The sequence below is a fragment of the Tachyglossus aculeatus genome, chromosome 9 (assembly GCF_015852505.1).
Source record: "Tachyglossus aculeatus isolate mTacAcu1 chromosome 9, mTacAcu1.pri, whole genome shotgun sequence".
Lineage (NCBI taxonomy): Eukaryota > Metazoa > Chordata > Mammalia > Monotremata > Tachyglossidae > Tachyglossus > Tachyglossus aculeatus.
This window is the reverse complement of record NC_052074.1, coordinates 4,491,665-4,507,909: the sequence shown is the minus strand read 5'-3', so window position 1 is coordinate 4,507,909 and position 16,245 is coordinate 4,491,665. Positions and strand designations below refer to the sequence as shown.

Below are 16,245 nucleotides of genomic sequence, written 5' to 3'. Positions count from 1 at the left end.
GTAAGCGCTCAATAAATACGATTGATTGATTGTCATTATCCTTTTGGAATTTAAGGGCTCACTATGTGTCAAGCACTGTTCTGTGAGAGGGGAGGGTAGTGAGAAAGAGGGTGGCGGCCAACGTTGAAGAGGCGTTTTCTGTGCGAGTGCCCCGAAGAGAGACGTCCAGTTCCTTTCCCTTGGGGTTTTTGGGCAGAGACGGTCAACAAGGTAGGGAATTTCGTAGTTCTTGGCTGGTACCCTGTCCGGTGAGCCCTACTGCCTCTTGGCTGGCTCTGCTCGACTCAGTTAAGTAACCGGGCGTTTCGCCTTTTATTTGTAAATAAAATAAGCGCTCAGTAAATACGATTGATTGATTGATTGATTTGTAGATCAACAGCCTGAACGCCGCACAAGCGGTGGTGGCTGATTGTTGCCTCTGGACAGCTGCGTGCTGACCTGTGTTTGAATCGATGGATTTTTTTTTTCTTACTCCAGTGCCCCTCCATTAGACATAAGACCAAACTCCTGTGGGCAGTTGGGACCCTTAGGGTGCAGGGAAGGTTTTTTGTTGTTGTTGGTTTTTTTAATCAGAGCAAAAGGCTTTACAGGGAATTGATTTTGTTCGTAGAACTGTTTCTCAAAATAATCTAAAGAAGCTTAGGGTTCTGGCCATTTTCCAGCCGAGGTAGCCGTTTGAGTTTTGACCTTTCTGAAGCTGCACGTATTCAGTACGTGCCTTTGTTTGGGAACTTCGCAGGTAGAACGAGAGCTGTGCTCGGCCTCAGCCGAATTTGAGGATTTCGTCTTGCAGTTCATGGACAGGTAAGAGTGGGACCGAGACATACCAGGTGCTTGCCTCTGCCCCCCTTTTTTCCCCTTGCCATGGAGGACCCCCACATCCTCCTCCCAACCCCCAGAGTACGTACTGCTCTCAAGCTGCTGGCTCAGCATTGAGCAGATGCCCATTTTGCTGTTTTTTGACCTGACTTTCCTGTTCGGATCTTCTAAAGTATAAAACAACCTGGTTTAGTGGAAAGAACACAGGCCTGGGAGAGAGAGGGCCTGGGTTCTAATTATGGCTCTGGCACTTGCTTGATACGTGACCTTGGGCCAGTCACTTCTCTTCTCTTTGTTCCTCAGTTACCTCATCTGCAAAATGGGGATTGAGACTGTGAGCCCCATCTAGGACCGTGTCCGACTCGATTTGCTTGTATCCTCCACAGTGCTTAGTACAGTGCCTGGCACATAGTGAGCACTTAACAGATACCGTCGTCGCTTCACTTCTCTGGGCCTCAGTTTCCTCAACCGTAAAGTGGGGATTCAATACCCGCTCTCCCTCATACTTAGACTGGGACAGGGACTGCGTCCAACGTGATTAAGAGAAGCAGCGTGGCTCAGCGGAAAGAGCCCGGGCTTTGGAGTCAGAGGTCATGGGTTCGAATCCTGGCTCCGCCACATGTCTGCTGTGTGACCTTGGGCAAGTCACTTAACTTCTCTGAGCCTCAGTTACCTCATCTGTAAAATGGGGATTAAGACTGTGAACCCCACATGGGACAACCTGATCACTTTGTATCCCCCCCCAGCGCTTAGAACAGTGCTTTCCACATAGTAAGCGCTTAACAAATGGCAACATTATTACATTATTATTATTAACTCGACTCTACCCCAGTGCTATGAAGGGGGCTTGACACGTAGTAAGTGCATAACACATTCCATAATTATTCTCCTTGCAGGTGTTTTGGGCTCATAGAAAGCAGCACCCTGGAACAAACAAGGGAGGAGACAGAAACTGAGAAGATGACTCACTTGGAGAGTTTGGTGGAATTGGGGCTGTCTTCCACTTTCAGTACAATCCTCACCCAGTGCTCTAAGGATATATTTAAGGTATCACCCCATCAGGTTCCAGTTCTGGGATCCGCTTGATTTTTAATGTGTGGTTCTTTTTAAAAAGCGACTTGGCAGTCAGAGTTGGACTGTGGTCTCTTCCTTCTGGCCCACACCATAACAGCGATCAGAAAAGCACAGAACAGTTAAAGGGCTAATTCTAAGTGGCTCCTTTTGGAAATCTGCCGTAAGGATATCATGAGGTGAGCGCAGTTCTCCAGTCTTTAACCGTGACCACCTCGCCCAATCAACTCCTCAGTGTAAACCAGAAAAGTTGGGCTCAGATGGCCTGGCGCTGTATCCAATCCCAAAACCGGGAATTTTCCTTCCCTTTTCTTCTCTTCCCCTCAGTCAGGGGTTGATCATCCTGGAAGCCCCAACCCGGTTCCTCGGAAGCTCCGTGTTCCGGAAACCTGGGCCGCTTATCCCGTAGCGACGATCCAAAGTCAAGGAGGCATCAGTCTGAAGTGGCTCAATCCTAGAGAGGGTTGCGTTGGGGGACATGGAGAACTGACGTCTGACTTGAGGGACGGGCCCTAGATGGGCGGCCCTTCTGGGCAACGAGGCTGGGACTCGTTGGGGCCTTGGTGGGATATCTCCCTAACTTCCCCGCAGACAAGCCAAAATAAAGTAAGTCCCAACAAAATTGGAATGGAAAATCAGGAGGGAAAAAAAAAAAAGAATAATACTCTGTCATATCCAGGAAATTTTTGTAAAACTCAGTTTAAAAATGAAGCCTGGGGTGTTGAGGACTTGAGGCCACAAATGGCTTTGTACCCACTCTTGTGTTCATGACCTGTACACGAGAAGCGCTCTTCAGACTAGGCGTTTTTCCTGAAAAAAAGGTTTGGAGTGGGTTCATCCAGCTCCGGGCTGGATCCCGTGGACAAATGAGGAGGTCATTTTCGTGCCGCTGCTTGGCGAGGGTGTAAGCTGTCCCCATTGAGTTTGGTCTCGGATGCTTAACGCTTTGAAAACACCGCCAATGCCCAGCTGACTAATATACTGCCGAGAAAGTGGAAGGGCAGTGCAAAATTACTCCCCTTTTCAGCGTACTCGGTAACCGTGTAGGTAGAAATTAACTTTCCAGAGTTGAGCACCTTGGCTTAACCTGATTTTGGATGGCACCTCTTTGACTGTGAACCGAATTTTCCTCATGAAAATTCCATTGAAAATCACCGTCGCCCCATCGAGTATGTTTTTCCCTTGGAATGTGACTGTATTTTCTCTGAAAAGAACCTGGAATAAATCCGTTCATTTCTTGCCTTATCCCTTGGCCAGGTTGCTCTGCAGAAGGTCTTTAATTTCGCCATCTCGAACATCTTTGAAACCCGCGTAGCGGGGCGGATGGTGGCAGACATGTGCCGAGCTGCTGTGAAGGTGAGCACGGGCTTTTGAATGAAAACTCGGGAAGTGGGAGTGAGGGCTGGCGTGTTTCCATCCAAAAGATGGATTTCCTCACTTGTCCTCGTCTGGATGCGGTTCCTGGCAGTGGGGTTTTAAGCTCTTTGGGGGCAGGGATCACGTCAACCGAGTCAGTCGATCGATCGGTCGTATTTGTTGGGCACTTACTGTGCGGAACATTGTATAAGTGTTTCAGAGAGTATGGTATGGCAGAACTGGTAGACATATTTCCTGCCTACGAGGAGCTTGATGGCCCAGAGAGGGAGACAGACAGTATAGATAAAAAAGTACAGTGAGAAGGTTGGCGTTAGAAGAGTGAAGTGTGAGGGGTGGGCTGTAATAGAAAATCAGAGACAAAGCAGTAGGAGGCAAGGCGATTGAATGCTTTGAAGCCAGTGGTGAGGAGTTTCTGTTGGAAGCGGAGGTGGATGGGCAACCACTGGAGGTTCGTGAGGAGCAGGAAAACACTTTCTGTAGGAAAATAATCCGGGCAGCAGATTGAAACCTGGACTGGAGTGGAGAGAGACAGGAGGCAGGGAGGTCAGCGAGGAGGCTGATGCAGCAGTCAAGGCAGGACAGGATAAATGCTTGGATTAACGTGGTAGCAGTTCACATGGAGATGAAAGGGCCGATGTTGTGGTTATATCTCTGTTGGTTTTTACTCTCCCTAGTGCTTAGTACTCTCTTCACACAGTATAGTGCTCTCCACACAGTAAAAGCTCAATAATGTGATCGATTATTGACTGACTGAATTGGAAAGTAGGACAAGAGGGCTTGTTGCCTTTGGTGATTTGTCCTTCTGAACTATTTGGTATTGTGAACCTATATCTAGTCTTGAACTCCTAGCGCTCTCTGCGCTCCACGGTAAACGTATCTCACACTGAGGAGCAGCATAATAATAATAATAATAATGGCATTTATTAAGCGCTTACTATGTGCAAAGCACTGTTCTAAGCGCTGGGGAGGTTACAAGGTGACCGGGTTGTCCCAAGGGGGGCTCACAGTCTTAATCCCCATTTTACAGATGAGGGAACTGAGGCCCAGAGAAGTTAAGTGACTTGCCCAAAGTCACACAGCTGACAGTTGGCGGAGCTGGGATTTGAACCCATGACCTCTGACTTCAAAGCCCGGGCTCTTTCCACTGAGCCACGCATGGCCTAATAGAAAGATTCTGAGCCTGGAAGTCAGAGGATCTGGGTTCTAATCCCGGCTCCGCCACTTGTCTGCTGTGTGGCCCTGGGCTAGTCACTTCACCGGGCCTCAGTTTCCTCATCTTGCCAAAATGGGGATTCGGTACCTGTTCTCCCTCCTCCTTAGACTGAGAGCCCCATGTAGGCCCCAGTTATTTTGTATCTACCCCAGCGCTTAGTATAGTGCTTGGTATGAAGTAAGCACTAAACAAACAGCACGATTATTATTATATGTGAAAAATATATTTTCCAGTGCTGCCCAGTGGAATCTCTGAAGCTGTTTGTGCCCCATTGCTGCAACGTTATAACCCAACTTACCACGAGTAAGTATGATGCTGTCCCCTTTTGGGAGTCCTTCCCCTGGGTCTCATATATGTATATATGTTTGTACATATTTATTACTCTATTTATTTATTTATTTATTTGTACATATCTATTCTATTTATTTTATTTTGTTAGTATGTTTGGTTTTGTTCTCTGTCTCCCCCTTTTAGACCGTGAGCCCACTGTTGGGTAGGGACTGTCTCTATATGTTGCCAATTTGTACTTCCCAAGCGCTTAGTACAGTGCTCTGCACATAGTAAGCGCTCAGTAAATGCGATTGATGATGATGAAACCTGATTGACAACTTACATTCCTCTTAAATCCCAAATCTCTCTCTCTCTCTTGGAAAATATCCAGCTCCTCACTTTCAGAGTCCCGGTATGTGCTTGGTTTATCTTTTCAATCAACCAGCCGAGGTGAAATGTGAGGAGAAGTGCTATTTTAGTATCCCACGCTAAGAGGATGTTTTGGAAAGAATTCTACGATCTGGGCCCACAGGGGAATGTCCATTAGCTTCAGATACTTAACGAGACACCGTGTCGAATCGAAACACCGAGACGATTCTGGGTGTTTGAGCCGGATTGGGTTTCCTCTTGGCTTTGACCGTCAGCCGTTGTCCCAGTTTCTCTGGGGATGGAAGGAGGGATGGGTGGATTTCAAGTTGTGGAAATAGCATCTGAAAGGATGGTCATTCGCTTTATAGTGGCCATTTTCAGAATAGAAGATCGGATAATGTGGTTAAATAAAACTTTTCCCTGTTTTTTTTTTTTTTAAGATGATGATGTCTTGAATGAAGAAGAACTGGATAAGGAACTACTGTGGAATCTTCAACTGTTGTCTGAGGTAGTTAGTGCCAGTTTCTTCGCTTATGTGCTGTTTCTCATCCCATTGCTTCCAATTGATCATTCATTCGGTCATATTTGTTGAGTGCTTACTGTGTGCAGAGCACTGTGCTAAGCACTTGGGAAAGTACACTGTAACAAGAAACACATTCCCTGCCCAAATCGAGCTTCCAGTCTAGAGTGGAGGTGACCGTAAAATTACAGTACTATCAAACTCCAATCAATCAATCAGTCGTATTTATTGAGCGCTTACTGTGTGCAGAGCACTGTGCTAAGCACTTGGGAAAGTACAATGTAACAAGAAACACATTCCCTGCCCAAATCGAGCTTCCAGTCTAGAGTAGAGGTGACCATAAAATTACAGTACTATCAAACTCCAATCAATCAATCAATCGTATTTATTGAGCGCTTACTGTGTGCAGAGCACTGTACTAAGTGCTTGGGAAGTACAAGTTGGCAACACATAGAGACGGTCCCTACCGAACAGTGGGCTTACAGTCTAGAAGGGGGAGACAGAGAACAAAACAAAACGTATTAACAAAATAAAATAAAATAAATAAATAATAATAATAAAATAATAATAATAATATAAATAATAATATAAATAAAATAAGCACTTGGGAAAGTACAATGTAACAAGAAACACATTCCCTGCCCAAATCGAGCTTCCAGTCTAGAGTAGAGGTGACCGTAAAATTACAGTACTGTCAAACTCCAATCAATCAATCAGTCGTATTTATTGAGCGCTTACTGTGTGCAGAGCACTGTACTAAGCGCTTGGGAAGTACAAGTTGGCAACACATAGAGACGGTCCCTACCCAGCAGTGGGCTCACAGTCTAGAAGGGGGAGACAGAGAACAAAACAAAACATATTAACAAAATAAAATAAAATAATATAAATAATAATAATAATAAAATAAATAATAATATAAATAAAATTATATAAAATAAATAGAATAGATATGTACAAGTAAAATAAATGAATAAATAGAGTAATAAATGCATACAAACATACATATATACAGGTGCTGTGGGGAAGGGAAGGAGGTAAGGCGCGGGGGGAAGGAGAGGGGAAGGAGGGGGAGGGAAAGAGGGGACTCAGTGTGGGAAGGCCTCCTGGAGGAGGTGAGCTCTCAGTAGGGCCTTGACGGGTGGAAGAGAGCTAGCTTGGCGGATGGGCAGAGGGAGGACATTCCAGGCCCGGGGGATGACATGGGCCGGAGGTCGATCATCATCAATCGTATTTATTGAGCGCTTGCTATGTGCAGAGCACTGTACTAAGTGCTTGGGAAGTACAAATTGGCAACACATAGAGACAGTCCCTACCCAACAGTGGGCTCACAGTCTAAAAGGGGGAGACAGAGAACAAAACCAAACATACCAACAAAATAAAATAAATAGGATAGATATGTACAAGTAAAATAAATAAATAAATAAATAGAGTAATAAATATGTACAACCATATATACATATATACAGGTGCTGTGGGGAAGGGAAGGAGGTAAGATGGGGGGATGGAGAGGGGGACGAGGGGGAGAGGAAGGAAGGGGCTCAGTCTGGGAAGGCCTCCTGGAGGAGGTGAGCTCTCAGCAGGGCCTTGAAGGGAGGAAGAGAGCTAGCTTGGTGGATGGGCAGAGGGATTGGGGGCATTCCAGGCCCGGGGGATGATGTGGGCCGGGGGTCGATGGCGGGACAGGCGAGAACGAGGCACGGTGAGGAGATTAGCGGCAGAGGAGCGGAGGGTGCGGGCTGGGCTGGAGAAGGGGAGAAGGGAGGTGAGGTAAGAGGGGGCGAGGGGATGGACAGCCTTGAAGCCCAGGGTGAGGAGTTTCTGCCTGATGCGTAGGTTGATTGGTAGCCACTGGAGATTTTTGAGGAGGGGAGTAACATGCCCAGAGCGTTTCTGGACAAAGACAATCAGGAAGTAGGAAGCAAAAAAAATCCATCAGGATTCTTCCAAGCTCTGAGGTAGATGCAAAGTAATCAGGTTGGATACAGTCCCTGTCCCACAGGGGGTTCCCGTCTTTATCCTCATTTTACAGATGAGGTAGCTGAGGCACAGAGAAGCTGCGTGACTTGCCCAAGGTCACACGGCAGACAAGTGTCAGAGCCGGGGCTAGAACCCAGGTCCTTCTGACTCCATTAGGCCATTCTGCTTTCTTTACTCTGCATCGGGGCGGGAGGTGGAAGGGAATGCTGCTGAAATCCAAATGATGGGATTTGGGTTCCCCAAGGCAAGTGCACCTTTTGAGCCCCAAGTTCCAGAGTGACTCAGTGCACGGCTTTGGGCTCTGGCTCGTTGCCCAGCTAGTGCAAAAGTGTTTTTGGTTTTTTAAAGCATCCACGCAGTCAGTGAAATGAAGAGAAGCAGCGTGCCCTAGTGGAAAGACCCCCGGGCCTGGAAATCAGAGGACCTGGGTTCTAATCCTGGCTCTGCCATTCATCTGCCGCGTGACCATTGGCAAATGACGTACTTGTCTGCACCTCTGTTTCCCCATCTGTAAAATGGGGAGTAAATCCTACCCCCTCCTACCTAGACTGTAAGCCCTACGTGGGACAGGGACGGTGTCCAACCCGCTAACCTGGTAAAGCTGCCCCAGCGTTTAGAACGGTGCTTGGCTCATAGTAAATACTTAACAGATACCATTATTTTCATTAAATAGTATATTGAATTTATCGGAATGGAAGAAAAAGGCAAGTGCCTAGCTAAAAACAAAACACCAAAGGACAGAAAACGGTAAGCCATCGTATCATATTTCATCCATGCAGAACTTGTACAGTAAGGATGGCAGAAAGAAAACACCGGGTCCTAAAAAGACCCATGCCTCCACGAAAGCACTTAATACCTGTCTCTGTAGATGATTGCCGAAGTCAGTTTCTTAAACATCGTATGGGGTTCTTTATTAGAAGTAGGTCAAGCTGGGATATTTTTGGCCCAGTCTGAACCTGAGCTTTTTCTCCGGAAGTTTCTGCTTTGTTCACCCTCCCGTCGTCTAAAAAATCATTCCTCCCTTTTCCCAGATTACCCGGGTAGACGGAAAGGAATTGCTGTCTTATAAGGAGCAGCTTGTGCGAATTCTCCACCGCACTTTACATTTAACCTGCAAGCAGGGCTATACCCTCTCTTGTAATCTGCTGCATCACCTCCTCCGCTCCACTACACTGATCTACCCCACAGAATACTGCAGCGTTCCGGGCGGCTTCGACAAGCCCCTCTCCGACTACTTCCCCATCAAGGTGAGCCGTTTCCATTCACCGAGGACTCGAGCGCCTGTCGGGCTTTTCCGTTGCGACGCCGATCGGTTTTTTCTGCCCGCAAATTGGTCTAAAGCAGATTTGCAACACGTTAGGCCTGTCGATTGACAGCTTATCCACCCCAAACCCAAAGCACCGCTCATCAGAAATACCGGGAAACGGAATGGCGCACCACTGGTGCTCATTTTATAACCTGTGGTTGCGGCCAGCTGTCCTTGAAACTTAAATATGAAGTAGCTTTGTTGAGGTGATTGTGCAAATCCAGGAAGTGGGGGAGAAAAAAGGGCGATTCAGTTCATTTTTCCTCGATCCGATATTTAATCCCTGGGCTGTGCGCGGATCAGCGAATCGAAGTTGAACCGATTAACTGGTATTCGTTCCTCCAAGGTGCATTAAGGCCCTTAGTAAACACTGAATGAATCGATTCAGAAAAATTCAGTTGAATCACTGGAAGAAAACTGGCAGCCTCGTGTGAGTTGGGGAATGAGTTGTTCATTACAGACGCATGTTCTGAAAATACCGCAGAATCCATCTTGACATTTTGCAAGGTTAAAAGAGATCCAGCCTGATCCCAACTCTCCCAAATGAAAGGAAATATTCACAGAGCAATATTAACGAGCAGGCCGATTGAGTCTGTACTGGTTCTGCCCTAAATTCAGTGTGTTATGGGTGGGAGATGTTTTTTTTTTTTTTAACTCAGCTGGAAAATGATCGGTCTCCAGCCTGTGAAGTGTTAAAATCAGGGTTTACTCATTTGCTAAACACGAGGGGTACGCTTGCTTTCTCTTAGGACTGGGGTAAACCAGGTGACCTGTGGAATTTAGATATCCAGTGGCATGTTCCTTCACCAGATGAAGTCTCCTTCGCCTATTACTTGCTGGATTCCTTTCTTCAGCCCGAGCTCATCCAATTACAGCGTTACGGGGACGGCGAGCTAGAAATGTCCAGGTGGGCTATTGCTCGAGATGAGTTGAATGGTGGTACTTGCATGAACCCTTTTTCTTGCCAGGTTGATCACTCGGAAATAGAATCAGACAGAGCAAGAGCCACCATTCGGTTAATCGCTTTTCCAAATCCTCAGTGCAAAAGAGGGCTGGATCCACTAGGTTGTATCACCTGCATTTGTGGGTGATGTGTACTTTGGAGGCCCGAACCACCCTGGGGAATAATAGTAATAATAATAATAATAATAATAATAATAATAATAATGGCATTTATTAAGCGCTTACTATGTGCAAAGCACTGTTCTAAGTGCTGGGGAGGTTACAAGGTGATCAGGTTGTCCCACGTGGGGCCCACATCTTAATCCCCATTTTACAGTTGAGGTAACTGAGGCACAGAGAAGTTAAGTGACTTGCCCAAAGTCACACAGCTGACAGTTGTCAGACCTGGGGTTTGAACCCGTGACCTCTGACTCCAAAGCCCAGGCTCTTTCCACTGAGCCACGCTGCTTCTCATAATAATAATGAGGGCATTTGTTAAGTGCTTACTATGTGTGAAGCACCATTCTAAGCACTGGGGGGGATACAAGGTGATCAGGTTGTCCCACGTGGGGCTCACGGTCTTAATCCCCATGTTACAGATGAGGTAACTGAGGCACGGAGAAGTTAAGTGACTTGCCCAAAATCACACAGCTGACAAGTGGCAGAGCCAGGATTAGAACCCGTGTCTTCTGGCTCCCAAGCCTGTGCTCTTTCCACTGAGCCACGCTGCTTCCCTGGCATATTATTGTTATTATCATTATTACCTCTAACTTTTGGCTTTTAGGGATGATGTACAGCAAAGCTTGACTATAGTGCACAACTGCCTGATTGGTTCTGGGAACCTTCTGCCCCCGCTGAAAGGAGAACAAGTCACTCACCTGTAAGTAAAACTGTTTTGCAAATTTAAGCAGCTCCACTTAAGTGTACTTGTTAGAGTAGTGGCTTTATATGGCTTTTTCTTGAAAAACACACTGGGTGACTCAGAACTGGGTCAGCCTATTATTTATCGTGTTCTGCCCGAAGGATCATAATTATTCGAAAGGATTACACGTTTGAAAAGCGGAGGCCACAAGCTCAGTTAGAGTCTTGCGTGAAGAGGCTGTTTTACCTCTACGTTCTCCCAGCTCTAACCTTTCACTTGAAAGCGGACTCTGTAGCGTCTAGTAAAAACGTACATTTGGGTTCTCAGTGATGGTATTTGTTAAGCACTTACTATGTTTTAAGCGCTGGGGTAGATACAAGGTAATCAGGCTGTCCTTGTGGGGCTCACAGTCTTAATCCCCATTTTCAGATGAGGTAACTGAGGCACAGAGAAGTTGTGACTTGCCCAAAGTCACAGAACTGATAAGTGTGGCGGAGCTGGGATTAGAACCCTCGACCTCTGACTCCCAAGCCCGGGCTCTTTCCACTTAGCCACGCTGCTTCTCAGTGGCCCAAATCAATCAATCAATCAATCAGTTGTATTTATTGAGCGCTTACAGTGTGCAGAGCACTGTACTAAGCACTTGGGAAGTGCAAGTTGGCAACATATAGAGACAGTCCCTACCCAACGGTGGGCTCACAGTCTAGAAGTCGCATCAGTTGTCTGCTTTAAGATGGATGCCCGGTGTTTGCTCAGTGTTGGGGGTCAGTGTTGTTTCCGTGCTTTTCAAAGTCTTCAGAGAAATGGGATGTGGCCGGTCTAGAGATGATACGTCAGGACCACGTTGGATCGTGCAGCCCATTGTGGGAGGCGATCTTTTAGAAATTGAGTTTAAATACAATCTCAGATGGCCCACCAGGAGACAGGAGAATTCTAATCTCAACACGAAGTCCGTGGCCGATGTTTTCCCGTTGGTATCAGAGTTACTGTATTAGGCAACCAAGGGAATTGGTTGGCTGAGGCCCAGAGAAGTGAAGTGGCTTGTTTAAAGGTCACACAGCAGACAGGCCAGGAGTAGAACCCAGGCACATTTATTTATTTTACTTGTACATATCTATTCTATTTATTTTATTTTGTTGGTATGTTTGGTTTTGTTCTCTGTCTCCCCCTTCTAGACTGTGAGCCCACTGTTGGGTAGGGACTGTCTCTATATGTTGCCAACTTGTACTTCCCAAGCGCTTAGTACAGTGCTCTGCACACCGTAAGCGCTCAATAAATACGATTGATTGATTGAATTATGCGACCTTGGAGAAGGAGACAGTTTGGCCCCACCAACTAGATCTTTCTAGACACTATACTTGATTTTTCCAGCACTTAGTATAGTGCTTGGCACATAATAAGCACTTAACAAATGCTGTCATTTTTATTAGTAGTAGCAGTGAGCAGAGCCGTAGAGGGAAAAGAGCCCCTTGAAAAGGAAGTTTTTCCATTTACCTCAGGAAAGGTTGGAAAGACTCTTGCTCTTCCTGTACCAGGCGCTTTGTTTCTACAACTCTGGGTGGTTGTACTCTCTGTTGGGTGGCGGGGTTTGCTGTGACTAGCAAACTTTCCTAGGCTTCAGAGTAAATCTTGGAGAAATATTTTCGCAAGGTACATTACCCAAAAAGTAATAGCTTGTGTTACTTGTTATCAAGAAATGTTTCCCGTCCGTTAGGAAATCGGCTTTTGAGATTTCCCAGGAATTGGCTACTTTTGCTTTCATTTTTGATTTCAGCAATATTCGTCTTCAGTTTGACATTCTTTTGTCTTCTCTGAAGCATCTCATGAAATTAATCAAGACCTTGTTATACCATGCTAAGTAACGTTTTGTGCCAAGACGGGGCCGAGTAATTTGGTAATTGATAGCCTGCTTGAGGAACTGATTTTTGAGGAAAACTTTTAGGTTTTAAGTCTTCTCTGCCGTCAGAGTCTCTTGTCAAGACAGAGTCCTACACCGAAATGAGTTAGAGGATTCAGCTTGAAGGAGAATATACCAGGACGCTAGTGATAAAGGTTGGGAATTGATAGAATGGAGAAGTTAAGGACTCTTCCTGGATGCACTGAACAGATGCATTGCTGTCCATGTTACATCGTATCCGTTTGTGACCAATGTAATCTCCATTCACTGTATAAACTGCTCTTGAAAATTGAAGGACTTTGTGACCAAAAACCACAGTTCCACTCGTAGACCGGGGTGGTTTATAATACAATTTGATTTTCTGTACTCTTACCAAATAGTCTAGTTGGCTAAGATTATTTTTCTTGTAAGGGGCCAGAGTAATCGGAGAGACAATGTGTTTTCCAAGGAGTTTCCATTAGGTAAACGAAAAATTATTTTCTGTGGTAAAAGTGGTTGCACTTTAAAGTGTCCTTAGTGAAGCAGCGGTTTGGTTTTCAGCATTTCAGATCTGTTGAACAGAATAGCAGAGGAGTTTTGGTCAAGAGAATTGGATCTGATATTCTGGCCATTGAACTGTCTTCTTTGATTCGACTTGATTTGAGACTTGAGAGAACTGTCTCCGCTCTTGTGTTGGTAACTTTGAGATGAGGCATTCTTCCAGGTGGCATTAGTGGGGATGGACTAAAAGGCAGTTTCGCTCCTACTTGCTGGAAAAATGAGTTGAATTTTTACAGTCTTCACAACAGCATATATTTTAATCATTAGCTGCGATCACTGGCTGTGGACAATCTGTGACTTCTTCTGAGATCACGGTTCGCTTTCCTTGCTGAGCTATGTCCCATTTAGCTACCTCAATTGTAGAATTTTCCTTTAATTGGAAACACGGCCTGAGCAAGTGTGATCGAAGATTTTTCCTTCATTTTCACCATTTCCGTCTTGGACTAACAGCCACGTTGATGGCCTTTCTTCACTAGGGCTGAGTCATCTCCATCCCCCGAATTTTATATTTAGCCCTGTTGGTTTTCCTGGTAAGAATTAGCCGAGGACATTGCCCCCATTGGTAGCGCCATCGATTTGATCTTCGGGTCAGATTAGATAGATAGATAGATAGATAGATAGATCATTTGTAAGTAGTATTATACCTGCCTGCGGGGAAAGTTAAGGGGTCATTTAACTTGGGAGACATCTTTGTGGGTCAAAGGCATTCTGCTTCTGGACCTGGGTTATGAAGAAGTGTTCTAGGTGATTAGGAAAAGGAAATCAATGCGAGCATGCTATTCTCTTTATATCTTCAGGGTAAGTCTTTAGATCTAGAGGCAGAAAGGTTGTCGTCTGCACGAGCTTTCCATCTTGGGCATAGGACCGAAAAATGAACCGAATGCTTTAGAGGGAGTTTTCTTGTCTCTTGAAAGGATCAGTGATTGCTATCTGCTGGAGGCAGGTCACTGCCTGGATAGGAGCGGTGGTTTAATCTTTTACGGCAAATCTTCCGAGTTGAAGAAGATTCTTATTATAACATTAATCCTTTTATTGCTTTGACTTTTATCCCCCCCTATGAGATGTAGCCAGAATTAACAAAGTACTTAGAGTGTTGGTGGTAGCAGTCTGGTTAAGCCTCAGTTACTGATCTGTTTCCCTAGAGGTGGGGTAAGTTACAACAATCACGGGTCAGGAGATTGATGTCGAGTCGATCTGCCGATTAAACATTAGCTTTGGGTGCCTCGGTGTGGTTTCGGCTGGCAGAAAATTGAGTGGATGGGACACAGACAAATCAACTTCCCCTAATATAGAATTAAGTGGCCGAGTGCCTGGTATTGTGATATCGTGGCGTTAGAAAGACTGGCGGATTTAACCGGCAGGTACTCTAGTACCTAAGGCCTTCTCCCACTGTTCTTGAGGGGTAAAAATCGAGCTTAGGGGATTGTTGGGGGCAAAGGCATCGCAAGACAGATTGGAGTGGTGATTTGCCCCACAAAACCTCCCTAACATTGAACTGACTCACGCTTCTATATGTGGAAGAATCCAGGATTTCCCCCGCCCCCCGCCCCCGCCGTGCCAAAACAGTGCATCACTCTTGTGCCCTTGAGGGCATGGGTTTACTCAAGCAGAAATCATGAATGGGCAATACCCGGGGTGAATGGGGAAGATGATCTGCCCTAGTTTCCTATTCTTCCTTGAATCTCCACTGGCTGCCTGCCTCTGCAGCCCACCGCCTCATCTAGTAGCCTAAGCCAGCTTGTCCCGGGGGGCCAAAATCAGGGTTACTCAAGGTAGAGGAGTCCTTGTTTGTCTTCTGAAATGCTTCCTGATCTCCCTAGGCCCCCCTTTCCCGTCAGTCTGCCATTCAGTCGTGTTTATCGAGCACTTGCAGTGCGCAGAGCACTGTACTAAGCTCTGGGGGGAGTACACTATGATGGTATAACAGACACATTCCCTTCCCACAGCGAGCTTACAGTCTAGAGGGGGAGACAGGCGTTAATAGAAAGAAGTACTTTTCAGATACGGACCGAAATACGGTGGGAAATTATGAAAGATTCCCATCGTCTCCACTCTTAATACCTTTTCGCTCAAGAAATTTGAGTCCGAAGGCCCTGTTGGAGACCTTCTGTTTTGTATGTGATATTATGCACTGAGGGGCAGGGCTAGCTAACCTCTCTTGGCACCTCCAGGAAACTACCCAGCTCTGCTGGGGGAGCTGCACACAGGAAAGGAAACAGTTACTACTCCACGGTGAGTAACCCTGTTTTCTCCTTGTTTCACCTACCGAATGTTTTCTTTGATTTTTGTTTTTTCTTTTTTTTTTTTTTTTTTTTTGGAAAGCTCATCTGTCAAACATGGAAATAATAGATGCGGCCCAAGAGCTAAACTTAAAAATAGGAGCATGTCAGATTTTTATTTTTGGTTTTCTTTTTTTGTTATCCCCCCCCCCCCCCCCCCCCATTAAATAAGAGCAGGGTCATCTTGAGATTTGTCTTTTTATAGCTACTCTCTATTACTGGCTTTGTGTTTGGCGATGGAATGTGAAGTTGGTCCAGTGGGGTGTTCAGGAGAGGCTGGTATTGGTTAATTCATTCAGTCGTTTGTATCGAGCGCTTTACTGTGTGCAGAGCACTGTACTAAGCGCTTGGGAGAATGCAATGCAACAATAGGGAAGTGCCCTCAACGAGCTTACAGTTTAGATGGGGGGAGACAGACATCAATTCAAATAAATAATTTACAGATGTGTACATAAGTGCAAGCACAATGTAATCCCGGAACTCCTAGTGGCTTCTTTCTGTTTTTGTTTGAATTTCTGTTTGGTGGGAGGAGGAGGGGGTGGGAGGGGCGGGGGTTGTTGTACTTAAAGCATACCAACGTAATGTTGTGTCCTTTTGACAATTCCTGCGTATTGGATATATTCCCATGAATTCAGATGGCGTGTCCTCCAGGAGATTCCATTTAGCCTCAATCTTTGTGTTTCATTTGCTGGGTGTGTGGGTGTGTGTGGGGGTGTGTTTTCAATAACGTGAATCATTTCCCCTTTCAGGGAATGGTGTTTGTCAAGCGCTTACTAGGTGCAGAGCACTGTACAAAGCACTTC

General features: G+C 45.8%; 1 protein-coding gene across 1 annotated transcript in view; it reads left to right on the top strand.

Moving 5' to 3' along the window:
* PSME4 (proteasome activator subunit 4) overlaps positions 1–16,245 on the top strand; it is a 129,059-nt gene that overhangs the window by 53,837 nt on the left and 58,977 nt on the right. Inside the window, exons 13-20 of the mRNA XM_038750814.1 lie at positions 740–804; positions 1,716–1,866; positions 3,148–3,246; positions 4,714–4,783; positions 5,560–5,627; positions 8,648–8,863; positions 9,672–9,829; positions 10,649–10,744. Of these exons, the coding sequence (XP_038606742.1) occupies positions 740–804; positions 1,716–1,866; positions 3,148–3,246; positions 4,714–4,783; positions 5,560–5,627; positions 8,648–8,863; positions 9,672–9,829; positions 10,649–10,744 (923 nt within the window). The remainder of the gene's footprint in view (positions 1–739; positions 805–1,715; positions 1,867–3,147; positions 3,247–4,713; positions 4,784–5,559; positions 5,628–8,647; positions 8,864–9,671; positions 9,830–10,648; positions 10,745–16,245) is intronic.